General features: G+C 42.3%; 1 protein-coding gene across 1 annotated transcript in view; it reads right to left on the bottom strand.

Moving 5' to 3' along the window:
- Positions 1 to 25682, bottom strand: part of ERC2 (ELKS/RAB6-interacting/CAST family member 2) — a 905732-nt gene that overhangs the window by 844548 nt on the left and 35502 nt on the right. The window contains 1 exon segment of the mRNA XM_017894219.1: positions 22996 to 23792. Within this exon segment, the coding sequence (XP_017749708.1) occupies positions 22996 to 23652 (657 nt within the window). The 5' untranslated portion in view covers positions 23653 to 23792.

The following is a 25682-nucleotide window of genomic DNA, read 5'->3' on the forward strand; positions in this document are numbered from 1 at the left end:
CAGTGATGTATAAACAAGCCAAGGGCTGCTGGCAGCCACCAAATGAAAAGAGGTATGGAATGTATTCTCCCTCAAAGCCTTCAGAAGGAACCAACCATGCCAACACCTTGATTTCAGACTTTTGGCCTCCACAAACTGTGAGAGAAGAAATTTTTTTTTTTTTTTTTTTTTTTTTTTTTNGCCTAACTCCCTGAACCTTTGAATGTGACCTTATTTTTAAAGAGTCCTTGCAGATATAATTGAAGTTAAAGATCTCAAGATGAGATCAACCTGGATTTAGGACAAGCTCTAAGTCCAATGACGAGTGTTCTTACAGGAGAAAGGTAGAGGGAGGTTTGACACACTGATACACACAAAGGAGAAGGTGATGTGAAGACAGAAGCAGAGACTGCAGTGATGTATAAACAAGCCAAGGGCTGCTGGCAGCCACCAAATGAAAAGAGGTATGGAATGTATTCTCCCTCAAAGCCTTCAGAAGGAACCAACCATGCCAACACCTTGATTTCAGACTTTTGGCCTCCACAAACTGTGAGAGAAGAAATTTCTTTTTTTTTTTTTTTTTTTTTTTGAGACAGAGTCTCGCTCTGTTGCCTGGGCTGTGCAGTGGCCGGACCTCAGCTCACTGCAAGCTCCGCCTCCCGGGTTTACGCCATTCTCCTGCCTCAGCCTCCCAAGTAGCTGGGACTACAGGCGCCCGCCACCTCGCCCGGCTAGTTTTGGTATTTTTTAGTAGAGACGGGGTTTCACCGTGTTAGCCAGGATGGTCTCGATCTCCTGACCTCGTGATCCGCCCGTCTCGGCCTCCCAAAGTGCTGGGATTACAGGCTTGAGCCACCGCGCCCGGCCGAGAGAAGAAATTTCTATTGTTTCAAGCCACCAAGTTCGTGGTAGTTTGTTATGGCAATGCTATGAAACTAATATAATGAGTCATGGACCCAAATCCTTGAGCAGAAATCCACATCCCCACTCTACAGATCAGGTAACTGAGGCTCAGAGTGAGGACTTCATTGACACGCTGTCAAGCACACAACAGGTTTGTGGCAGAGCCAAGCCAGGCTCCAGGCCACACACTGGGTCTTTGGACATCTGGACTGGCTCCTTCTTCAGTATCTCATATCTACCACCTTCAGAGACATAATTATGCAGTGTTCACAGATGGGCACTTTCGAGTCCAACCTACCTGGGTTGGTTTCCATGGTTGGCACCATTTGTGAGCTGTATATCCCAAATTTCTCATCCGTAAAACAGGAACAAAAATGACACCCACATCACAGTGTCATTATAAGGAGTAAGTCAATACATGTGCCTGGTATGCAGTAAGCTCTCAATAAATGTTAGCTATTACTATTATTTTATTCTAATGTCTACTTAATTATTGACAAAGGGTAAACTATAAAGTCAGGAATATGGCAGTGCCTAGAAAAAAACAGATAGACATATTAACAGGATTTATCTTTATGGGTGGACATTTGTGACAAATGCTATTAACCAATTTCTTATGTGGGGGTTGGACATCAAGAGGTAATATCTATCACCCTCAACTTACACCTCTTAGCCAGTCCTTATTGGTCCTGATGGAAAAAGGAGTGCCTAATATGACTGACCAGAGACCAGGACACTGACTGGGACATGCTGTGCTGGTGGACAGGGTCACTGTAGTGCAAAAGGCCCACAGTTGTGCCCCTCACTCCAAGTTGTGGATCTGAACAGGGCAAGGCAGCCCCGAGCCTTCCACCTTCATGCTCTGGCTTGGTGACCACTCCTGGAAACACTACTTCCCCAGGCAACACTGCCATCCACCCAGTATTCCAGCCTGTCAGGACAGGGCCTTGCCAAACCATCTTTATTCTTTCACTTCTGGGTATCCATGCAGTAAGCACACTACAGCCTCCTCTCTTGCTAACCTGATCTCCCCCTGAGCACGGTGGCTGCATGGGGTCAGTGTGCAGCAGGTATGGCCATCTTGGGTCCTGGGAATGGAGGGAGTAGCAAGCTTCCTCACCTAATCAAAAAATCCCTGCATGGAAGGACACTGAGCCCATCCTCAGAATTAATAAACTCACACTCCATCCTCCATTTGACTACTGGTCCCTAAGTGCATAGTCCTCTTGGTCAGCCACTGGGGAGAGGAAAAAGAACAATGGCATTCAGACACCAAAACCCCACCCAAACTCCTAACAAATTCATATTACCTTCTGATGGAAAATGTGTATCATAAGCTATATTTTTTCAAAGAACAGTGCTCATTGCACAATGCCCTCTGATTTACTGAATTTCCTAACACTCTTCTGAATAATATTGCAGGTTTGAAGAAAAACAAGAACATGAAACACCTCAGGAAATTTCTCCCCCAAACCAAATAACCATCAATCTGTTGTCATGGTTACTCTGCTTTAATTATAGCACTGGGCCTATGCACACACGTGCACCCATACAAACCACAGCCCTTGTCTGATCTCTTCTACCCCAATATAAAATCCAAGGTAGTTGCTGGAATGAAGCTAAATACTACTGGAATTAACAGTGTCCTTAGGAAAGGCAAGGTTGGGATGCTGATTTCATCACAATTCTGCCTGTACTTTTTCAAGGAAGTTCAAGAACCATGAGCAGCTGTAGAAATCCAAGTCATCAGAAAAGCAAACAAAGGCAGCTCCTCCCCTGCAAAGCATGTTCCCTGGAAGGGCCTCTGCATCTGCCTTCTTAGCATAAAGTGGTGGTGGCACCTTAATCTACTGGGAACTTTTCTACCTTTCCTATTGTTCCACTCTAGGCCAGGCACTAGACTTTCATCATTATCCATAATCATGTCAACTCTCTTTGACTTTTGAGAATTAACCAATGCCTGCTACAACTTACTATTTTCTCCTTCCCCAGATATCCAAAATGAGGTCCCTTCCTATTTTCCAGTTCTGTGGGGGTAGCTCTCAAATTCCTTGAAGTCAAGAGAATTATTAAGATGTTCCTTCTCGGCCGGGCGCGGTGGCTCAAGCCTGTAATCCCAGCACTTTGGGAGGCCGAGACGGGCGGATCACGAGGTCAGGAGATCGAGACCATCCTGGCTAACATGGTGAAACCCCGTCTCTACTAAAAAATACCAAAACTAGCCGGGCGAGGTGGCGGGCGCCTGTAGTCCCAGCTACTCGGGAGGCTGAGGCAGGAGAATGGCGTGAACCCGGGAGACGGAGCTTGCAGTGAGCTGAGATCCGGCCACTGCACTCCAGCCTGGGTGACAGAGCGAGACTCGGTCTCAAAAAAAAAAAAAAAAGATGTTCCTTCTGGTTGGGCACAGTGGCTCACACCTGTAATTCCAGCACTTTGGAAGGCTGAGGGGCGCAGATCATGAGGTTTAGGAGATTGAGACCATCCTGGCTAACACAGTGAATTTTTTAGTCTATACTAAAAATACAAAAAAATTAGCCGGGTGTCGTGGCACGCGCCTGTATTCCCAGGTACTTGGGAGGCTGAGGCAGGAGAATCGCCTGAACCCAGGAGGCAGAGGTTGCAGTGAGCCAAGATCACGCCACCATACTCCACCCTGGCCAACAGAGCAAGACTGTGTCTCAAAAAAAAAAAAAAAAGAAAGAAAGAAAAAGATGTCTCTCTCTCTCTCTCCCCCCTGCCACCACCCCACCAGGTACAGTCAGAGTTTTCACTCAGGACTCTGAGACCAAAAGACATCCATATTTTACCAACATCTTGAATTTAAAAATGTTCTTCATTTCACATTTAAACTAAAAATGTACATCTATCAACCAAGGGGTGGACCAGAGGAACATGGAGAGACAACGTCCTACATAAGGTAAGCAGCAATGCTTAGCTCCAGCTCACTGGGCTCAGGGCTACCAGATCTTCCTGGCATTCAGGGAAATGAAGAAATGCAGGTTTTTACATGAAGTCTTCCAATTTTCAATCTTAAGAACTAATTCCCCAGGTCACACAGCCAACTTGTAGCAGAGCCAGAATTGGACCTAGGCATCCTGGCCTCATGAGCTCAAGAGGCCTTGGCTCTGTATATATTTGTACATTTCATTCAACAACTATATACAAAACAACTGCTATATTCAGGAATGTTATTTTAATGAGTGGATGAATGGATGGGTAGACAGATAGGTACACACCCTAATATTTATTAAGGAATGAAGGGAGAAAGCAAAATATAATTTCCAAATTTACAAAATATTTTTTAAAAACTGAGACAAAACATTAACTCTATAACTATCATTTTTCTTCCTAAAATAATTTTATTTGTAATCGACTCTGAATAGGGAATAGATCACATAGTCCAAATGCTGAAAGTAAGGGAAATATAGAAACTGTATTTAAGCCAGGGCATCTGCCACTGAAGAAAGCCATGAGTAAGGAAGCACTGTAGCTTTGGAATCCACAGGTAAAATCTTTTCTTGGATTATTCAAGAACAACCTCTTTTCCCCTCTGCACTCATGGGAGGATAGGGTATATTTTTGCAGCATTTCTATCGGGATGGTAATTAGTATAGCTGAGAAATGCCATCAACAGCAAAAGTAAAATTAGCCTTTACTTGTAAAATTTTCTCCCGGGGAAATGCTGGTAGCTCCCGTCTCCACCAAGCATGGTAATGGGCTTGCTGTGTCATCCCATTGCAAGCAAATCACCCCATCAGCAGCGCTTGAATAGAACCACCAGCACATCAAATAGGACAGCCAACACAAATACTTTTGCCTGCTTCAACTACACCTGCCTCACCCTAGCCCCATGCCCTCATCAAATCGCACTCATGAGTCATAACAGCATTGACTTTCTTTTGTCACCAAAGCACTCTTAATTTTCCTGAAAATTTTTGAGTGACTTAGAGTCATGACAGGTTTTAACCAAGTTGAGCCTTGGAAACAATTGTATTCAGTATGATGATGCAGCAGGGGAAACTGAGGTCCAGGCAAAGGAGGTGATTTGCCAACATCACATCTAATTTGGCATCAAAGCCAAGTTAACTTAATTCCTAGTAGGGGCTTTCTCTTTTTTATATACCAAGCAGTCTTTTTAGGTTAAAATGTACTTCTACTCCACATCTACTAATGTCTCTTTATCTGGACTTTCTCTGACCACCTCCTCCTGAGGTTTGAAGAACAGAAACCTCACCTCCTGCCCAAAGCTGATCTGTCTCCCTACTCTTCCAGGCTTGGTTCCACCAACAGCCCCTCTTCATACTGGCCCATTCCCTACAAGTTAAAAATATGGTCAACTATGTCACACGTAGAAGGCAGGGAGAGATTCCCCAAACTATGCATCTTGTTCAGTTACCACCCTTCAAAGCTAACCTCCTTGTAAGAAGAGTATAAAAAGCAACATTAACACTTCCAAGCCACTGCAGCCCCAAATCCACCCTAACCATGCCATGATGATGTTCTGGCAGAGGCCACAAGAATGCAAATTCCACCAAACCCACCTCCCTACTCAACATCACCACTTGGATGAATAAGGCTTTGCCAACAACAAAACATGATTTATGAAAAAACAAAAACAAATAAAACAACTCCTGATCTCTCTCTACACTGAAGCTGTTTTACCCCTTGGTCTCCCCCAGTGGCTCAAGACTCCTTTTAGTACCCCCACAAGAATGAAAGCTCCATACAGGCAGGAAGTTTTTTCTATTACTCTACCCTCAGCACTTAGCTCAGCACATGGTTCCATGTTTATTGACTTAAACCATTTCAGTCATTCAGTCATCATGTTTTTTGATGTGCCAGATAGGGTGGCACCAGTGACCTTGCCAGTAGAAAGTGGGTAGACATATCTAAAGGCCAGTGCAGAGATCTGAGTTAGAGAACTTGACTGGGGGGATAATTTCTTTGGTACAAACTACTAAAGTATCATTATAAGAGTCTTAGCTGGCCAGATATTATGCAGCAGATGGATTCTGTAGACTGAGATGAGCAAAACAGGCCAAAGTTTATAAAAACCAATCAATCAAACATCTCCTCTGAGTCCTCATGTTTCTAGCTGGTTGGATTAATATGTATAGTTAGGTAGATCTGGAAACCATGTGATCTTTCTTTGAGCAACATAAGCGTCTACCTTTTCTGAGGATTCAGATAATAGTGTTTACTGGGAAATCACCCTTATCTTTTTTTCTATTACTCCCTATAATGACACTGAATTTATATTTGCCATCTCATGCTGTGGGACATATTTCAATGTAGCCTACCAGAAAAATGTAAAAGTGACTCTTTCCTTTTTTTTTTTTTATTTTTATTTTTTGCACAAGAAAGGTCTGGCTGTGGCCCAGAATTGTCCAGGGCAGCCATATGAAAATTAACACAAACTGGCTTGGATTCAACTATGGGAGTCAATACCTAGGTCAAGAAAACTCTCCTAGCGATTCCTAAGCAGCTCATCTGAACTTGGTTTCAAGAGTAGGGTATTCTAATTCCACTGACTCTATAAAGGGGAAAGAACAATAGGATAACTTAAACTACTACCACATCTATTTCACAGGTAAGGAAAGTGAGAGAGATAAAGTTAACCAAAGTCTCACAGCTAGAAAGGAACCTTAGTAATCCATCTCCAAAGCTGGTGCTCTCAACCACCATCAAAGAAAACAAAGCAGGAACCGAGAGGCAGGCTCCACTAACACCATGTTGCCAGTTCTGCTCACAGAAACTCTTTGAATAGGCAGCATATCAGATGCAAAGGTAAAAACTAGGGCTACTAGGATTACAAGGTAAGCATCATGTAGTAATGTCACTACAGTGAGGGTAGGAAACATCTGATAAGTGTTAAGTAGGGTTCAAGATTGGCACCAAATTGAGACTATCTCATCTAGGTTCATCAGAGGTACTGAATAAGATTTCGAAAGGGGCCAGGTACAGTGACTCATGCCTGTAATCCCAGTCCTTTGGGAGGCCAAGGTGGGAGGATCATTTGAGGCCAGGAGTTCAAGACCAGCCTGGCCAACATAGCTAGACCCTGTCTCTACAAAAAATAAATAAAAATTTAATAAAAAAAATAGGTGAGCGTGTTGGTACACACCTATAGTCTTGGCTACTCAGGAGGCTGAGGAAGGAGGATTGCTTGAGCCCCGAAGATCAAGGATGCAGTAAGCTATGATTGCCACTGCACCCTAGCCTCGGTGATGGAGCGAGATCCTGTCTCGGAAAAAAAAACATAGAATTTGGAAAGGGGATGACTTTCTTTTACATGGGCTTCAAAGTTGTTTAATTCAGAGTCATTGCCTGTCCTAAGATCCCCTGTGTACACAGAGCTAGATGCTCCATACTACAGTCAACCCTGACACTGGAGACTGACTTTGGAGTTAGTCTGCCTGGGTTCAACCCTAGCTTTGCCACTTGCTAACTGTAACTTTTTGACAAGTGACCTCTCCTCTGAGCCTTGCTTTGCTCACATAAAAAAAAAAAAAAAAAATACATATAATAATAATAGTACCTATTTCATAGGGTCATTATGTGGATTAAATGAGATATCATATATGAGGCCTTCAGCATTATTTCATTTAGGGAAGTACTTTATAAACCATACTGATTGTTTATTATTCTTACTGATCAGGGGAACATATTGTAGTTAGTTGGGTATACTAAATGGGAAAGTGAAGTGATTCACAGACTTTACATGCTTGCCTGAGAAAGGCAGGGGCTCAGGCCTTCCCCAACTCCCCCACCCCAAACACTTCCAGAAGCCCTACACTGGCTGGATGTTAGGAGGATACTGTGCCCACTCTCCTAGACTCTGGCTAGGCTTCTACAGAAGACAGAGATAGGTCACATCAATGGCTCTTCCAGAAAGGTAAATAAACTAGGCAAGAAGCTTTCTTCCCTAGACCAAACTTCATGCTCACGTCAAGCTCCAAGATAGAGTTAACTACCCATAACCAAAAAGGTATATCAGTACTGCATTCCTTATTCACAGTCTACATAGAAAAAGGAAATGGACCTCTAATGATTTTCACAAGATGGTAAGGGGACAGAAAGGGCACTTTACACTTCTTTAGTGGCTTCTTCACCCCTTGGCATATAACTGGGAACATGGTAGGTACCCAATTAACCCTCACTTGATAATTCACCAAAATCATTCGTTCCTTGCTCTATCACAAATGCCTACAGCATAATTGCATTTGCAGTATGAAATTTGAGTTGCAATTACAAATAAGTGAAACAGAATTGTCAGAGGTAAACTTGGAATTTTCATACCCACAGACAAGCGTAATGAACAAAAAGTCCTTAATGAAAATATTTAAAGATGTGCTTTACTATGACACCTAATGCTATGCAAACTCTTTCAAGGTAACTTATTCCTGAAGGTAGACTAAAATCCACCACCTCCAGTATATTATATCTGAATACATTTACTGAATGCAGTACAGTCCATCAGCAAGTTTCTACCTTACCAAGTACATACCGTTTATCACCAAAATCCTGGCACATGCCCCCTATTTCTCAGCACAAACTGAATAGCAGTGAACTGAAGACATGTCTCATACTATCAAAAGCTCATTTGTTTCACTAATCACTGGGAACTACTTACTCCCAATACATGTGCAACATTTTATGAAGTGGTAATATCTAGACAGAGGATCTTGATCTAAATATCCTGAGATGCCCTTCAAGTTTGCAGTAGGGATGAGGAAGTGAAATGTTGTGCACAATTCAGGTTATGCACATCTTTCTAGGGAAAATTATGACGGTTTCATCAGCTCTCAAAGAGTACATGGCTTCCCAAAGGTAAAAATCCCGAAGAGAAGTTAAAAATTTTTGAGAAGGCAGTTTTATTTATTATTTGGCACATTTCTAAATTTAAGCAAGTTCTAAATCTGGCCATGATGTGCACTGTCCAATTCTTCATCTCATAGATTTACTGATTTCTATTGGTCTTAGGATTCCTTGGAAACTTTTATATTTCACATAGATATTTTAGAAAGCTTTTCCAAGGGATGAATCAGTGAATTTTAATTTCTTTCCATTCCTTCTCAGATAATATGTACTCACGAGCCACTCGTTTTTAGAACTTAAATGGTTATACTTTTTTTTTTGGAGACAGTATTACTCTGTCACTCAGGCTGGAGTGCAGTAGCATGAACACAGCTCACTGCAGGCATGATCTCCTAGGTTCAAGTGATCCTCCCACCTCAGCCTCACAAGTAGCTGGGACCACAGGCACACACCACCACACCTGGCTAATTTTTTAATAGAGACAGGATCTTGCCATCTTGCCCAGGCTGGTCTCAAATTTCTGGGCTCAAGTGATCCTCCCACCTCTGTCTCACAAAGTGCTAGGATTACAGGCATAAGCCACCATGCCTGGCCCAATTATACTTTAAAATGGAAACCACCAAATTATTACATACTTCTAAAAGTGTACAGATCCTAATTAGTACTATTTTCCCATCCACTTTGGAGACCAAAGTCTCCAGTAAAACTACAGGAATTTATAGAAAGGGGAGAATTTGTTTTAATTCCATCAAAGATGCACTCTGATAGCATATAAAAGCGCCAGGTGGATCCACTATGGTAAAATAACATTAATTGATCCTGGTATTGGTCAATATAACTTCCAGAATTTCTCTAGGGGGCACAAGAGAGGTAAGGAGTGAAGAAGTGAGTGTGGAGGTTAGAGATTCCAGGAGGTTACTGAAGTTGTTATTGAAATGGCTAGTTATAGACAGAGACTAACTAGTTATAGACAGAGGTTAACAGAAGCTAACTATTCAGACTATAAAAGTCTTTCTGGATTGGTCTTGGTCCTCCTAATACTAGAACTAAGGCAAGCTTCTAACTACATGTTGCACAAGCATATTTCCCAGCAATGGCTGTCCTTTCCTCCTCACCACCTTACCCACACACTCCCTTGCTACAGAATCTACTCATCATGCCCCTTTCTCAGAGAGACCTTTTTCATAACTCTGCTGAGGGGGCATGGATGTGTGACTCACTCCCTTGGCCACAGCTGACTGGACCTAGAAGAGACTAGACCCAAGCTAGGTCAATTGTATTATCGGTTCTCTGAATTTGAAGTTGCAACAGCACAACTCTAGGCTGTCCCTGGTGAGCACTTGAATGAAGAAAATACACATGCTTTCCTTGAGTGCCACTTTTTCACAAGAGATATATAAAAACAGATATTAAGAGAGAAAATAAGAGTGACAGAGATGTGTATGTATATATAGGAGAGACAGAGCAGAGACAGAGATGGAGACTGGCTTTGTTCATATTCCTCATCATCTTCCAACTGACCCCAGATTCCCACTCCATGTGACACCTGGCTGCCCTACTTACCCTTAATGTCTAGTAGGTATCCTTATATGCTCCCAGCAAATCCCTCCTCCCTACTTATTTTTTCCTGAAACTTGAATGGGTTTCTGCTACTTGCAACCATATTCTCCCTTAAATGAGGGAAAGTGAATAAATTAGTAAATAAATGGTCTGGATTCTCAAAAAGAACAAAAAAGAGATTTCACAGGGGAAAGTTGCTGGCAGAGGCAGAAATCAGAAAGGATGGGACCCAAGAGAGGAAGATCTGATTTTGAGACACAAGATGTGGAACAAAAGACAAAGCCTGCATAGTGTATCACCCCAGTGAGGTCAGAAACCAACTGAGGAGGAAGCTGAGAGGTGCCTATTGAAGGCCCCCTGGGCTAGGAGGCTAGTGAGGTACTCTGAAATTCCTGAAGGTAGAGGTAAGGACAGGAGGAGTTCTATTAATGAGACCATCCTCACTGAAGTCCAGTAACCCAAAGTAAAGAGCTGCCCTGTCCCTGAAGCTCTGCTCTTGTAGAGTCAGGGAATTTGTCAAAGTCACAACCACCTGAAAGGATCTGCCAGGCCTTTAATGAGCATCCTGAGAGAGAATCTCCCTCATTCCTCTGCCACCTGTGGTTTTAATTTTCCAGCCAGTCCTGGAGTTGCTTCCTCCCATCCTTCTGGATGGCTTTCCAAGACAGGAGTGCTCCTTTGGCATTCTCCTCTGCTCATTTACTTGACAAGAATGTGTTTGCTACCTCCCGCTGGCCCTCCCTCCTTGCCTGTTCCTTGCTTCCTTCTTTGTTCTTGCTCTCTGTCCTTTCTGTATACTTCTTTGACAGCATGCTTAAGATGCTGTCAGGCAACACACTGCTTCTTCTACTCTATCTTAGCACTTCCATTTCAGTACTGGATTCCTTGGTTTTCAAGCAAGTTTGTTGTTTTTCCCTTCATGACAGTGGAAAGAAAACAATTTTAGAGCTAAGCATAGCAGAGATCCAATCCCAGCTCTATCGGTGAGGCCTCAGGCAAGTCACTCAATCTCTCTGTGACCTGTTTCTCTTCCATAAAATAGAGATGCCATGTGTCTTGCAGGGCTGTTGAGCTCACACATGGAAAGAAACTAGCAAATTCTTGGCACATAGAAGGTGCTCAAAAATGCTTACTTCCCCTCCCCTTTTGTCAGACATGGACAAAAGCCACCATAACGTCAGTGAAAGTGTAAAGAAATTATAGTTTTATAAAATAGGTTTATTTCCTTTATGAGTTGTCCATTTCCTAACAAGATTGACACCTATTTACCAAATGTCTACTTCTAAAAGAATTCAAGAAATTTGAAGATTCATGATTACTAATCCATAATTGGAAGAATATATTTTAAAAAGACATCATTGACAATTCATTCTTTCCCACACAATGATGAATCATGTTTTAGTTTTTATACCATCATTTTACAAAATACATGCATTTTGATCATCAGTTCACAAAGTGAAGGTAAAGCATTCAGTGAAGGCAAAGCATGATATGCAAAATGAAGTTATAGTAATCGTCTAGTTAACTCAGTTTCTCAACTTTGTATCCACTGGCATTCTGAGCCAGACATCAGGGGCTGTCCTGTGCACTGTAGCATGTTTAGCAGCATCACTGGCCTCTACTCACTAAATGCCAGTAGCTACCATCCTCCAAGTTGTAACAGTCAAAAATGTCTTCAGACACTGCCAAATGTCCCCTGGAGAAAAAAACACCCACAGTTGATAACTACCAAGTTAACTTGATCAATGTATGGAGCCAAACCAGACAGCTCACGCCCAGCCATGGGCTTGTAGGATGAAAAGTAGCTGCCTCGATCTTTACTTCTCACCAGATCTTTCCTACTGAAAAACAAAATGGCTGCACATCACTTACAAGACACAATCAAGCGCTGGCTTCACAGAGAAACAGAAGAAATTGCACGTGCCAGAATTCAGTTGTCAGACTGCCCCAGCTCTTGGTTGCATGCCCACGCTCTACCTAAAAACCTACTTCCCAAACTTTTGAAATGCTTTCCACAGCTTTCAGAACCTGACCTTTACAGCAGCTTTATCTGTGTGTGTCTGTGAAACAGATTTACAATTTTCTATATTCCTGTGAAGCCAAACCACTTATTGAGTCCAAATGCCAACTGGGGGTGGTGGGACTTTGCACACTGATGTCAGTGGACTCTGAAACAACAACACAAGAGCTCCACCTGCAACTAATTATAGAAACTGAAATTGTGTTCTGGCCAGAAGAGGCCACATTCAGAACCCACCCCATCTGCTTTGGCCCATAAAATCGCTCTGTTACTTTTCTGCTGTTAACATAGACGTGCCTCTTAAAATTCTCTAAGGATGCTGTCGATAGCCAACAACAGTGAATATTTTGGGGGTGAATGTTTTGGGGGTGACCACTCCTCCTGTCTTTCCCTCTTGGAGCTTGGTTTCAACAAGTGCCCTTGGCACAGGTGAGACTAAAATAACCTATTCATTGAAACACCCTGAAATGTTTTGGTTTTTTTTTTTTTTTTTTTTTTTGGTAGCTTATGTGCTGCTATAATCCCATCACCCAAATAAAGTAATCCAGAGAGAAAAATGGAAGATGGAAATCATTTAGGTCTCCCAAGGTCCAGCACACAAGAATGTTTATTTTCCTACCATTAGCCAAGTCTTTCAGAAGAAAACCTGGGAATAAAAATCTGTAAGGCCACTAATGTGGTACACATGGCTGATTCTAGGGCCGACTGCAAGAGATTACTGAGGCCAAAACCAGCTGACATCTGTGACAAAGATGTATAGTTCACTTCAAATCATTCTCCTACCTTCTAGCAAACAAAGAAACCAACTGTTGGCTCTGTGCCATCTCATCTATCTTCAAAACCAAAAGAAGTTTTCACTCATCTATGAAAGGCATTTAAAATTGTAGTTTCCATCTAAGTAGGTCATCATCTAAGTCTGGACCAAAATTTTTCCAGCTCTCTGGAAAAGTAGAGAAAAGCTACAGTTCTCTGAAGAGCTAAGGAAGACTGTTTCAAGATGAGAAGATGGAGTCATTTTATTTGTCCTTCTGAGATTCAGCATTCCAAGGTATGTTGTGGTGCTAAACTATATTATCCAGTTCTAAATCCGTGTGCCTATGTAACATTGGGGAAAACACACAAGCACTCACACTTCAACTCGGAATTAAAATGAAACACCTTACACACAGATGCAACATATGATTGACTTCTTAAGTTCTCAGACCCCACTATGACTGATAAGCCCTTAAAACATTTGGAGAGCATAGGTGACTAAGGACAGCTCAAGTCAAGGCAGTTGACATCTGTTTTTGTCTTGGAGCATCTGGTCCCTCTTCATCCCAGTTCCTTTAGAGAACTGCTCCTCTCTCAACACCTGCAGTTCTAATACGGTCACTAATCGCAGTAACCTCTTCTCACATACCCGTCCCCACTATCCCCCAACCACACACTCACACATACACACTCACCAAGTCCTGGAGGGAGGATATGAACAAGGCGGGATCAGAGTCCCTCCATGAACTTTCCAGGCGGGAAGGGAAGACATAAGGCTCTCTTGACCGTTCAATTGTTACCCTAGGGTACTGGCAGCCAAGACTGCCCACCACACAAAGGAAAAAATGAGGCTCACACACAGACAGAGGCAGACATTGAGAACCAGAGATGAAGCGATGGTGAGAGACAAAGTCCTGCTACAGTTTAAGGCCCTGGATCCAGTAACCCCAAACTCCACACCTAATCCTTCCTGTAATTTTGTTACAAGAACTAATCAATTCACCCCCCCAACATGTTTTGTTTTGTTTTGTTTTGGCTTATGCAGGCTTTGAGCAGCGTTTGTGTCACTACTTTGAAGTCTTGCCCAAATTAATTAGTAAGGAGGTTTCTTCATTTGAATGTGTAAGGTCCTTTAAGATTTCATTGAACCTCCCTGAAACATGCCATGGCTTGTTGGGGTGGGGGAAGGTTATCGGGACTGGCAATTACTATGAATAACAGTTATCAATTAATGGTTTCTGATGTTTTATCAATTGGTGAACTGCAAGTAATAGAATGCCCAAACAACAGTGACTTAAACAACTCTGGGTTTCATTTCTCACATGACTAGACATCTAGAGGCAGGTCACTGCTGCTGTTGGTGCAGTCGCTCAGAGATGGCAGCTCACACGTCTCTGGACTTGTCTATTCTTTTCTTTCCTTGGCCTTTCTTTCATGCTTATAATGTGGCTGACACAGCTCCATCCATCACATCAACCCTCAAGACAGAAAGAAGTTGGGGAGAATTGCTGGTGATATTTGTTCCTTTATCAGGAAGGAAAAAGATTTCCTAGAATCCCCCAGATTTCCACTTGGGTTTCATTGGCCAGATACTTGAGGAAGAGGAGGAGGAGCCTGAAGCTGAGTCAGGATTTCTCAGACTTATACTAGTGGAAAGAAGGGAGCCTGAGAGAAGGTAAGGGAAAAGACAGGTGTGAGGAGTGACTGCATCTGAATGTCTAGCACCATCAGGATACTTTGGAAGGGCCAGACATGGAAGGAACCACATAGAAAGTGCTCATCCACCTTCACAGGTCTCCTTTAAGGTATCACTTCCAGAGATGCTCCTGAAGCAGAGCAGCCTTTCCCAAAGTGTGGCCTTATACCCTTATTTCTAGGAATATTTATAATTTGTAACAGATGGGACTGTTGTTAAATATATGTATGTATATTCACTCCACTCCCTCTCTGCCTTGGCAGGGAGTAAATTTCCTCCACATGACTGACTTTGGGCTTGGTTACATCGCATGCTTTAGCCAACAGAACGTTGGTGAAAATGATGAAAGCCAAGGCTTTAAACATGTTTGTGGGGTTTAGTTGTACATTTGGCATTTGTGATCCACCATGAGAGGATGAAGCCCTGAATAGCTGCTGTTCCAAGGAGAATGTAGAGATGTGGAACATACCTAAACCTAAGTTATAGCCAACCTGCAGATATGTGAGGGAGACAGATAAATGCTTGTGTTTTAAGCCATAGGTTTTGAGATGGCTTGTTACACAGCATTATTGCAGCACTAGCTGCCTAATACATAGGTGCTTAGTTTAAGTTTTGGCAGAGCACAGTGGCTCACCCCTGTAATACTAGCACTTTGGGAGGCTGAGGCAGGTGGATTGCTTGAGCCCAGGAGTTCAAGACCAGCTTAGGAAACATGGCAAAACCTCATCTCTACAAAAAAAAAAAAATTAGCTGGATGTGGTGGTGTGCACCTGTGGTCCCAGCTACTCGGGGGCTGAGGAAGGAGGATCACTTAACCCTAGGGAGGCAAAGGTAGCAGTGAGCTGTGATCATGCCACTGCACTCCAGCCTGGGTCACACAGTGAGATCCCGCCTCAAAAAAAAAAAAAAAAAAAAAGTTTCACAGTGGAGTAAGATTAGAAAATTGGTGAATTAACCAACTTTAATACATATCTTGTTTTTCGGGGGTTTTTTTGTTTGATTGCTTTGTAGAGGCAGGGTCTTGCTATAGCCCCAGCTGGTCCCAAACTCCTGGACTCAAGCAATCCTCCTGCCTTGGCCTCCCAAAGTATTGGGATTACAGGCGTGAGCCACTGCACCCAGCCTAGTAAACATTTTTAACTGAAAGAGAGCATTTCATATGGTAATATGTTACATTAGTCTGCATGTGTTATGGGTCAAACTGTGTATCCCTCCCCCCGACAAAATACCAGTACCTCAGAATGTAACCTTCTTTGGAGACAGGATCTTTACAGAGATCATAAATGAAGTCATTAGGGTAGACTCAAATCCAATATGATTGGTGTCCTTATGAAATGGAGAAATTTGGATGCAGACACAGCCACTCACAGAGGGCAGATGACGTGAGGACACACAGAGAGAAGGTGATCAAGCACTAGCCAAGGAGAGAGGCCTGGAACAGACCCTTCCCTCACAGCCCTCAGAAGGAAGCAACCTGCGGACACCTTGATCTTGGATTTCTTCCCTCCAGAACTCTGAGACGGTAAATGTCTGCTGTTCACATCACTCTGACTCCAACATATCTTTTTGTGGGGGATATATAATTCAACCCCCACAAAACACATGCATTATGAATTTCCAGGATAAGCATATCCAATATGTTGGGTGTGACACTGGACTGACCAGAAAATCCCTTTTGAAAAGTGTTATCTGCCGGGCACGGTGGCTCAAGCCTGTAATTCCAGCACTTTGGGAGGCCGAGACGGGTGGATCACGAGGTCAGGAGATCGAGACCATCCTGTCTAACACGGTGAAACCCCGTCTCTACTAAAAAATACAAAAAACTAGCCGGGCGAGGTGGCAGGCGCCTGTAGTCCCAGCTACTTGGGAGGCTGAGGCAGGAGAATGGCGTGAACCTGGGAGGCGGAGCTTGCAGTGAGCTGAGATCCGGCCACTGCACTCCAGCCTGGGCGACAGAGCGAGACTTCGTCTCAAAAAAAAAAAGAAAAGTGTTATCACCCTGCACACATTTTGGAAATACTGGCTTTGAAGGATCCATGGTTTCTTAGACTTATAGTGGTAGAAAGAAAGGAGCCTGGAAGAAGGTAAGTCTGAGGTAAGGCAAGTCTGAGGAGTGAGTACATCTGAGTTCCACCCACAAACCTGATGAAATTCTATCACTCACTTCCAATTGGCACAACTCATCATATCTGGATACTCACAGTGAAGTTAGTATTTTAATAGAACATAGTTGAACGACCCCTGTTGAAATGGCCCTGCAGGCTGGGCACGGTGGCTCACGCCTGTAATCCCAGTACTTTTGGAGGCCGTGGCGGGCGGATCACCTGAGGTCAGGAGTTCGTGACCAGCCTGACCAACATGGTGAAACCCCATCTCTACTAAAAATACAAAAATCAGCCATACGTGCTGGCACACACCTGTAGTCCCAGCTACTCGGGAGGCCGAGGCCGGAGAATTCCCTGAACCCAGGAGGTGGAGGTTGCAGTGAACCAAGATTACACCACTGCACTCCAGCCTGGGCGGCAGAGCGAGACTCAGTCTCAAAAAAAAGAAAGAAAGAAAAGAAAAGAAAAGGCCCTGCAGTTATACAAATAAAAGAAAAGCAGTACTGATAAAGGAAACACAGAAATGTGATCCGTCTCGATCTTTGCAAGTTTCATGTTCAAAATAAGAATCAATAAATCCTATGTTGAAACTGGATCAAAAACTCATCAAAAACTCATATTAATATTGATTTAGAGTAGATTCTTTCCTATTGTGTTAAGCCAAAAATAGAAATGATCATATAACCATTGCTTAAAAGCTGTAACATTCCCCAGACAGGTTTACTTACACTTCTTGGGTTACGTTTCCCAATGACCTTGTCCCACTTCTGCACACACAAGATGGGTAAATATTAGATCTAGTACAATCTCCTAGTGTGTGATGCTATTTATATTCATGCAGAGCCTTGGCTAGCCATGCACAACCTAGGAAAATGTCTAAAAATTGCTGTATGTATACCTAATTTGGAAGAAATCCATTAGAAATACAACGTTAACAATTGCACAAAATACCTGGGAATATGAAAAGTCAATAACTCTTATGTACCAAACTACAAGATAGAAGTTTTCATGAACCTTAAAAAAAAAGTATTCACTCCTATGTTTCCTTTCTTTGATCTCCATCACACAATAGAATAAAGATATAAAGAAAAGACAAACCTATATTCTTATAGAGAAAGTAGGTTCAGTTTACTTCCCTACAGTTGTATCCACCCTCTCATCAGCCCTGCCCCTCATAACACCTATCCCAATACCACAGGCCACTAAAAATAATAAGGGGCTACCTCACGTAGCAGCAGAACATCCATTCTCAATACTTTCTCCTCATCTCTCCCGCAATTGTTCTACAGGTGTGACGTTGAGAGCATGGGCTATGGGTTCATGCCATTCCAAAGAATTAGCTGTCCATAATCCCTTGCCCCACTCTCCTCCAATTGAAGAAAACATATCATGAAGCAAAAGCACAAGTGACAGCACCAAGATAACACTGCATCCGTGCACTCTGGTTTATACAAACAAGCACATGATCCTAAATTTCACTGCTGCAACTCTTAGCAGTAAAGCAAATGTATTTATATTCATGTAGAGATGCGTGGCTAAGGCCTTGGAGGGAACCAGGTGGAGGAGAAGTGGGAATGGAGGAAGGGATGGCATATCCATCCAAGAACCTAAGTATCAACCCTTTGCAAATAAGAAATTTGGTCACGGCCACCTACTCATTAGCCCCAAGGTTCCAAACAGTCCTGCACTCCCTGTAACACAGAGAGGGAGTTCAGCATCCTCCCTTAGATCTGGAATTGGGTTCAGCTCCCTTAGACAGAACCATGAGGACTTCAAAATCTACTGCAAAGAAACTGATGTGCAGGAGCCCGCGACTATACTGCACATAAGAAGGAAAGGGCTGTGCTAGTTAGCATTATATTTATAAAACTATGAACTTCCTATACAAGAGCACTTCAATCTCCTTACCTCTACCCTATAATGGACTTGCTTCCAATTTCTCTTCACACAGAACAGTTCAAATTATTTTAGATCATTAGAACTTAGGTTAGTGAAATTCTAAATATCTAAATACCCCTGAAAGAATTACCTTGGTAGATGCAATCTCTGGTTATTGTGGATAAGAAACCATAATCAAATGTCCCTTATCTCTTTTGTATTTCTTTCTTCCATACAGAAAAGTTTCCATGATTTTCCTCTAAAAGGAAATTAAGTTATGGTAAATGGTGAAAACCCTAAATAGCACAAAAACCATCTCTAGGAAAAAGAAATACATTCCTAGTTAAGAATACAAATTCCAGCCAGGTGCAGTGGCTCACACCTGTAATCATGGCATTCCAAAGAGTTAGATGTCCATAATCCCTTGCCCCACTCTTCTCCATTTTAAGAAAACACATCATGAGGCAAAAGCACAAGTGACAGTACCAAGATAACACTGCACTTTGGGAGGCTGAGGTGGGAGGATCACTTGAGCCCAGGAGTTCAAGACCAGCCTGGGCAATATAGGAAGACTCCATCTCTACAGAAAAGTACAAAAATTAGCCAGACATGGTGACATACACCTGTAGTCCCAGCTACTAGGGAGGCTGAGGTGGGAGGAGTGATTGAGCCCAGGAGGTCAAGGCTGCAGTGAGCCAGGATCACACCACTGCACTCCAGCCTAGGTGACAGAGTGAAACCCTGTCTCAAAATAAAAACAATAATGATAATAATAATCACATTCTTAATCATCTTATCAAAACGAGTCATTTTTTCATCTAGCATGTATGAAGTAGGATCTTCCTATAACACTAAATCACAGCTCAGTGATCTTTTAAGGAGGTAGTGATCATAAAGTTAAGGTTGGCATGACTTTGGCATGAAATAGACCAATGCCTTAAACCCTAGCTATGCTGCTTACCAACTGTGTGAACTCGGACAAGTTGCTTATTCTCTCTACATTTATGCTTCATCTGTAAAATAAGAAAAGTTCTAGCACCTACTTCAGATGACTGATGGAATCACTAAATAAGATAATGTACACAAAGCACTAAGCATTATGCCTAGCACACAGGAGGCCCTCAACAAATGTCTACTGGTAGCACTAGCAGTGCAATAGAAAAAACAGCAATAGCAGAAGATTGCTCCCCAAACTTTATTTCACCTAGCTCCACTTTTGGACAAACATAAAAACCCCACTGGTAGTTATCCACCATATAGGTGTCTCTCCTCCCTTTCCTGGACAGAAGAGAGGACTCCACCTCCTACTCCCTGCAATTATGTCACTTTCAGTTCAAGGAATTAAAGAACCAACGTGCCATCTCCAGTCACTCTCTTCCCCTGCTGTAGCAACCTTTGAAACCATGCATCAAGATGCAGAAATCCTGGATCCTGAGTCACTGCACAGAAAAGACCTGTCCCACAGAGTCACCTGACCTGCTTCATACTTTAGGCAAATAAGAAATAAATCTCTAATATGTAAATTCACTGAGATTTGAAGTTTGTTAGTTACTGCAGCAAAACTTACCCTATCCTGACCAACAGGTACTCCTATACTTCTAAAAGGGATCCTAATATACTTCCAAAAAGAGAAGACCGTTTTTTTTAATAACTTGTTTTTTGTCAATCTTTATATTTTTTACTTTGTAAGACATCATATTGCAAGTAAACTGAGTTTTCAAAATCTCCATTCTTCCTCATTTTACATTTTTTAATCTAAAAGAGAAAATTGCATTTTACTTGTATTAAATATACAGATTAATACTGGAGCTTTCACTAAGTCTTATGCCACACAGTCACATTTCACCTACAATACCAAGGTATCCTGTGATCACAGTACAGACCAGAACAAGGAAGGGATAATGGAAGTGCCCTTAAGCATTCACACACTCATGGCTTATGGCAACATGAGACAGTTAAGTGGAATTATGGATATCACCTATTCTAAACTGAACTAACCCTTATGAAATGGATAAGTGGTGCGAAATGTTTTTAATAAAAGTGAAAAAGGTTTTATATGTCACTAAAATGTATCTCAGTGTATTATTTTGCTCTATCTCATCTACATTTAACTCTTTGTGGATGTCATAGAAGACACATAATACATTGGCAGCATAACACATCCTGTAATTTATAAATAAATATACATGTATAATTGGGGTCTGTGCTCAAAGATAAATTTAATGAAAGAAGCATGAGATAAGTCACTTTGGAGCTAACAGTTTAGAGAAGAGCTTTCAAACTTTTTGTCCCTGTTTGCACCATTCCTAAACTGCTTTAACAATTTTCCAAAAAATTAAAATGAAGAGAAAACCAGTATAAAAGTGGGGGGAAATGTGCATTGTAGAACAGGTTCATAAAAACTTTATGAACTAGCAAAATCAGAAAGAAGCAGAAATGATACTGAAGAGCATCATTTTAGAGTGAAGAACAAAGCTTTCGGTTCCAACTATGAACCGAAAACTAGCTTTGGCTCTGTTAGATAATCAAAAGGATAAGGTGATTGTTTTCTACACATAGAAGAAGGACAAAAGGCAGATTTTCATATAGATCACAAATGCTTCTACAGGCGCTTAAACTCCAAAGAAGTTGCCAGGGAAACAGTTAGGAGGGTCAGCAGATGACTCCAAGAAAGGCAGAGCACTTCATTAGACCAACATCAAAGCCAGTAATTGCAAAATCACTTGTTCAGTCAACTTAGAGTTATCTCAGTTTCCTTCAGAAAGTTAAATAATATCTGGGAATTTTTGAGCCATGTGGTATCACATTCCCTATGCCCCAGCTCTTAGCACTTCTATAAGCACCAACTGCAGATGAAGCTGGGGCCAGGTGTGCAATCCCAGAACTTTGGAATTACTCCTTGAAGCCCGGAGTTCAAGACCAGCCTTGGCAAAATAGCAAGACCTTGTCTCTACAGAAAAAATAATAATTTTAATTGGCAGGCTGTGGTGCTATGTGCCTGTAGTCCCGGCTACCCAGAAAGCTGAGTTGTGGAGGATCATCTGAGCCAGGAGGTCAAGGCTGCAGTGAGCTATGATCAATATCACTACACTCCAGCCTGAGCAACAGAGCAAGACCCTGTCTCTAAAACAAAAAAAGAGAGAGATAGAGAGAGAGATATGAAGCTGGAGTATAAACCCAGGTATGTCTGATTCCAAAGCTCTTATAAAAATAGCAGCATTTTAGGAAATAGAGTAGGCATTAAAAAAGAAAAGAAAATAGCAGCATAAAAAACAGGCCTGACAGAATAGGTAGGATTTGGAAATGAAGACTGGCTGGGATTGAAAGAGAGGTGGCAGGAAAAGCAGGTGCTGAGAAGGCCACCAGTGGAAGGGAGCAGCAAGAGCAAGGGCATGGCAGTGCAAAACCTTGGATGTGTGCAGGAATTACCAGGCAGTGATGCAGAAAGCACAGATGTGGAGGGAGGTGGCACAAGAAAAGGCTGGAAATGTTGGCCCAGGCCTTCTGGTAGTAGTGCTATGGGCTCAGTCAAGAAGGTAGACTTTATTCTGGAGGCAATGAGTAATCACTAAGGGCTTTAATGCAGGAAAATAGCATAACTGCAGAAAGACACCATGAACCTGTTCTTCCTGTGGCATGAAGGATGGATCAAAGAAGAGTATGAAGGTGACTTGCACGTAGTTGATAATTAATTAATGCTGAATGGATGAAGGCAAAAACACCAAGTTAAAATTTATTGTGTATCTCTAACAAAGCAAACCCATTTGATCCAATTCCATTTCATATTGTTCAATTTGCTACTTAGAGAACAAACGTCACTCATTCTAGAAGGAAATAATGGTGCTGGTGCTTAAAAATAAAAATCAATTCACCAGTCAAATGTGGCCCTCTAAATGTTGCCGTTAAAGTGTTTGTTCTTACAGAAATTAACATTTTCTTCTTCTATTCAGAAGGAGGTACATCTGAACAGCTGTTGCAACTGCTGAAAAAGAAAACAAAATTAGCCAAGTACAAAAGTTAGGCAATGAGGAATGATCCTCCCCACCCCACCCCTCTCCCCATCTGCAACCATGTGAAAAAGTTATTGGAAAATAAGGAAATCACAAGCTGTAATGGTATATTTCCTATGCTCTCTCATAGTGTCCAAGTCAAACACATACTAAGCCATAACCTTCTTGATGATGCCAAACTTTCTTCTGCACAGGTCGTGGTACCATCTGCAAAGCATCAACTACTCAGTGAGAAGCCAAGGCTGAAAAATACTGAGATGAGTCATGACCTACCTGATTTTCTTCATGGGAAACCCTCATCTGCTCCTTGAGGACAGACATCCGCGCTGCTTCTTCTTTCCTCAAGACTCTCTCCTTCTTAAGCTCAGGACTCCAGAAAGTCTTAATACTGTTCATGGAAGATCCCAACTTGCTGTCCTTGATGTCGAGCTCTTTCCGGAGGAGGTCATTCTCTCTCTGCAGTTCTTTCAGCTGGGCCTGAAGATCTAACATTGTGCTGTCTCTTACCTGCCTCAACATGGAGGGGACCTGGTGGTGGTGATGATGGGATGAGCCAGTCAGCCCACCATGTTGATCTGTGTATGAAAGGACATCTGTGTGGGAAAGTCCAGCAGAAGCAATATTGGGACTACTCCCCATGGCTGTGACACGGCCTCCATATACAGCTCGATTCGTAGCCCTTCCCAGAGTCATAGTGCCCTTTGGGTAAGTTGTTGAAGCCACCCCTTCATGATCACTCAGATACATGGGTCCAGACGTAGCATAGGCTGCATTGAGGGACTGGATATTCTCCATAGACAGAGTCTTGCCTGTTCCTCCACCTCCCCCACTACTTGTTCTTCGGTGGCCCAAACGAGGAGACCTTGGCAAACGAGGGGATCTGGAAGGGCTACCTTCCAGATTGGTGATTGTTCTTGCACTTCCATACATTTTTCTTGTATTATGAGGTGTTACTGAAGAGAAGAAATGCTATACTAAGTTGGGGTTTGACCTAATAGTTCCACGATTGTCCAGAATTTTCACCGCATTCTTTTCACAGTCCGTACCAGAAAATAACTCCACTCAAATATCTAGAGTGAAAAAAAGAATAATTAAAAACAAATTTCTTCAGAACTCTAACTGTATATTTTAAATATATAAATAAAGATAATAATAAATGAATCTATGTAGATAGGTGATTAATAATAGACAGATAGAAAGAGCCACACCCATAATGTTCATTTAGAAAGAAAAGCAACTCTAAAACTTTACTACTACAGGTGAAAGTTTTATAAGTTCCCCTCCCCCCCCACCCTGCCCCTAAGCAAGATAAAAATTCTCAAAGTGAAAAATAAGGTGTATTCCTTAGGAAAATGAAGCTCTCAATATTGGTTTGTGCTAAGGTTAGAGTTGGAACCTCCAGAAAATTCCCACAGAATTCCCCATCATGGAGACCTTAGCTATAAAAAGACCCCTCCTTTGGGGCATAACCCCCATACATATGTGGCTTGAAAGTGACTCTGAGAAGCTGCTGTTTCCTGGGTTGTCAAATATTCGGCATTCATGTTGTTACTTTCGCCTCCTGTACTCATTACAAACATCACTAATCTATCACAGTCCTCTTTTCCACAAGTTCAGAATTCTTCTCAACACAACACTCTAGATGGCTTACCACCAATCAACTGGCATTGACACATGAATACAAACCTACTAGCTATCCTGGAGTTAGAAGAAAAAGAGGTAACTCAACCAATGGGATGCCTAAACACATAGCCAGATCCTCAATGATATTACCAGAGAAAACAACAGTCCTATCTCGTTTCCCTTTCACACATATCTTTCAGGCTGTCCTCGTGAGAATTATTTCCCATTTTGGTTGACCTTAATATTCATATTAACCACTTCATATCTGTACAGAAATGGTAAAGGAGAAGAAGTTCCCATCATGGTTACTGAAGTATATTAGTGAAGATTTTATGTAGCTGGGGCTACAGCATTGTGAGTATCCCTTCAATTTTAGCACCCATATAGCCTTAATGGGGTGCATTATGGCCTCCTGTTCTTCCTCTTAGGAAGTCTTTACTGTGTTTTATTTTTCTTCAGCTTTACAACAATAAGAGATCTTATAATACCATCTACTATTGTAAGAAATAAGTAAGATGATGTTTATAAAACACCTAGTTTTGTGCCTAGTATCAAATAGTCAATAAATAGATTTTGAAGGTAAGTGTCTCAATGAGATAAGTACATTAATAGCAATATACAGGAGTATCTTTTATTTTCACCCGCCTATCATTCATCCCTTTCCCCTCTCCCAAATACACACTTTCTGATAATACTGTCACTATTTTCCTTAGAGAAATTGTTCCAAACCCCCTATTCACAGTTCATTGGGTTTAGGTAAGGTTGACTCCCTTCACTCCACCATCCTGGATGGTGCAAGGGGTGAGAACATGACCCACACCTGGTCAACCATCATATTGTATCCTCCAGACATGGTAGCTAGTTCAGTGATGGGCATGTGACCCACATTGGTCCAACAAGACTCCATACTATGATTCTAGTGGGAACAGCTGGGAAAGATAAGCTCTTCTTCAGCTGGAATTCCTTACTTTCAAGATAGAGCTGTGAGTACTACAATGTGGAAAGGGCCTCCCTGAGGCTGAAGAGAATACAAAGGGAACCAGAGCGGGGGCGGAGCAAAATGGCCGAATAGGAACAGCTCCAGTCTCCAACTCCCAGCGCGAGTGACACAGAAGACCGGTGATTTCTGCATTTTCAACTGAGGTACTGGGGTCATCTCACTAGGGAGTGCCGGACAATCAGTGCTGGTCAGCTGCTGCAGCCTGACCAGCGAGAGCTGAAGCAGGGCGAGGCATCGCCTCACCTGGGAAGCGCAAGGGGGAAGGGAATCCCTTTTCCTAGCCAGGGGAACTGAGACACACAACACCTGGAAAATCGGGTAACTCCCACCCCAATAC

This window comes from Rhinopithecus bieti, unplaced genomic scaffold (assembly GCF_001698545.2).
Source record: "Rhinopithecus bieti isolate Rb0 unplaced genomic scaffold, ASM169854v2 scaffold_21649, whole genome shotgun sequence".
Taxonomy (NCBI): Eukaryota; Metazoa; Chordata; class Mammalia; order Primates; family Cercopithecidae; genus Rhinopithecus; species Rhinopithecus bieti.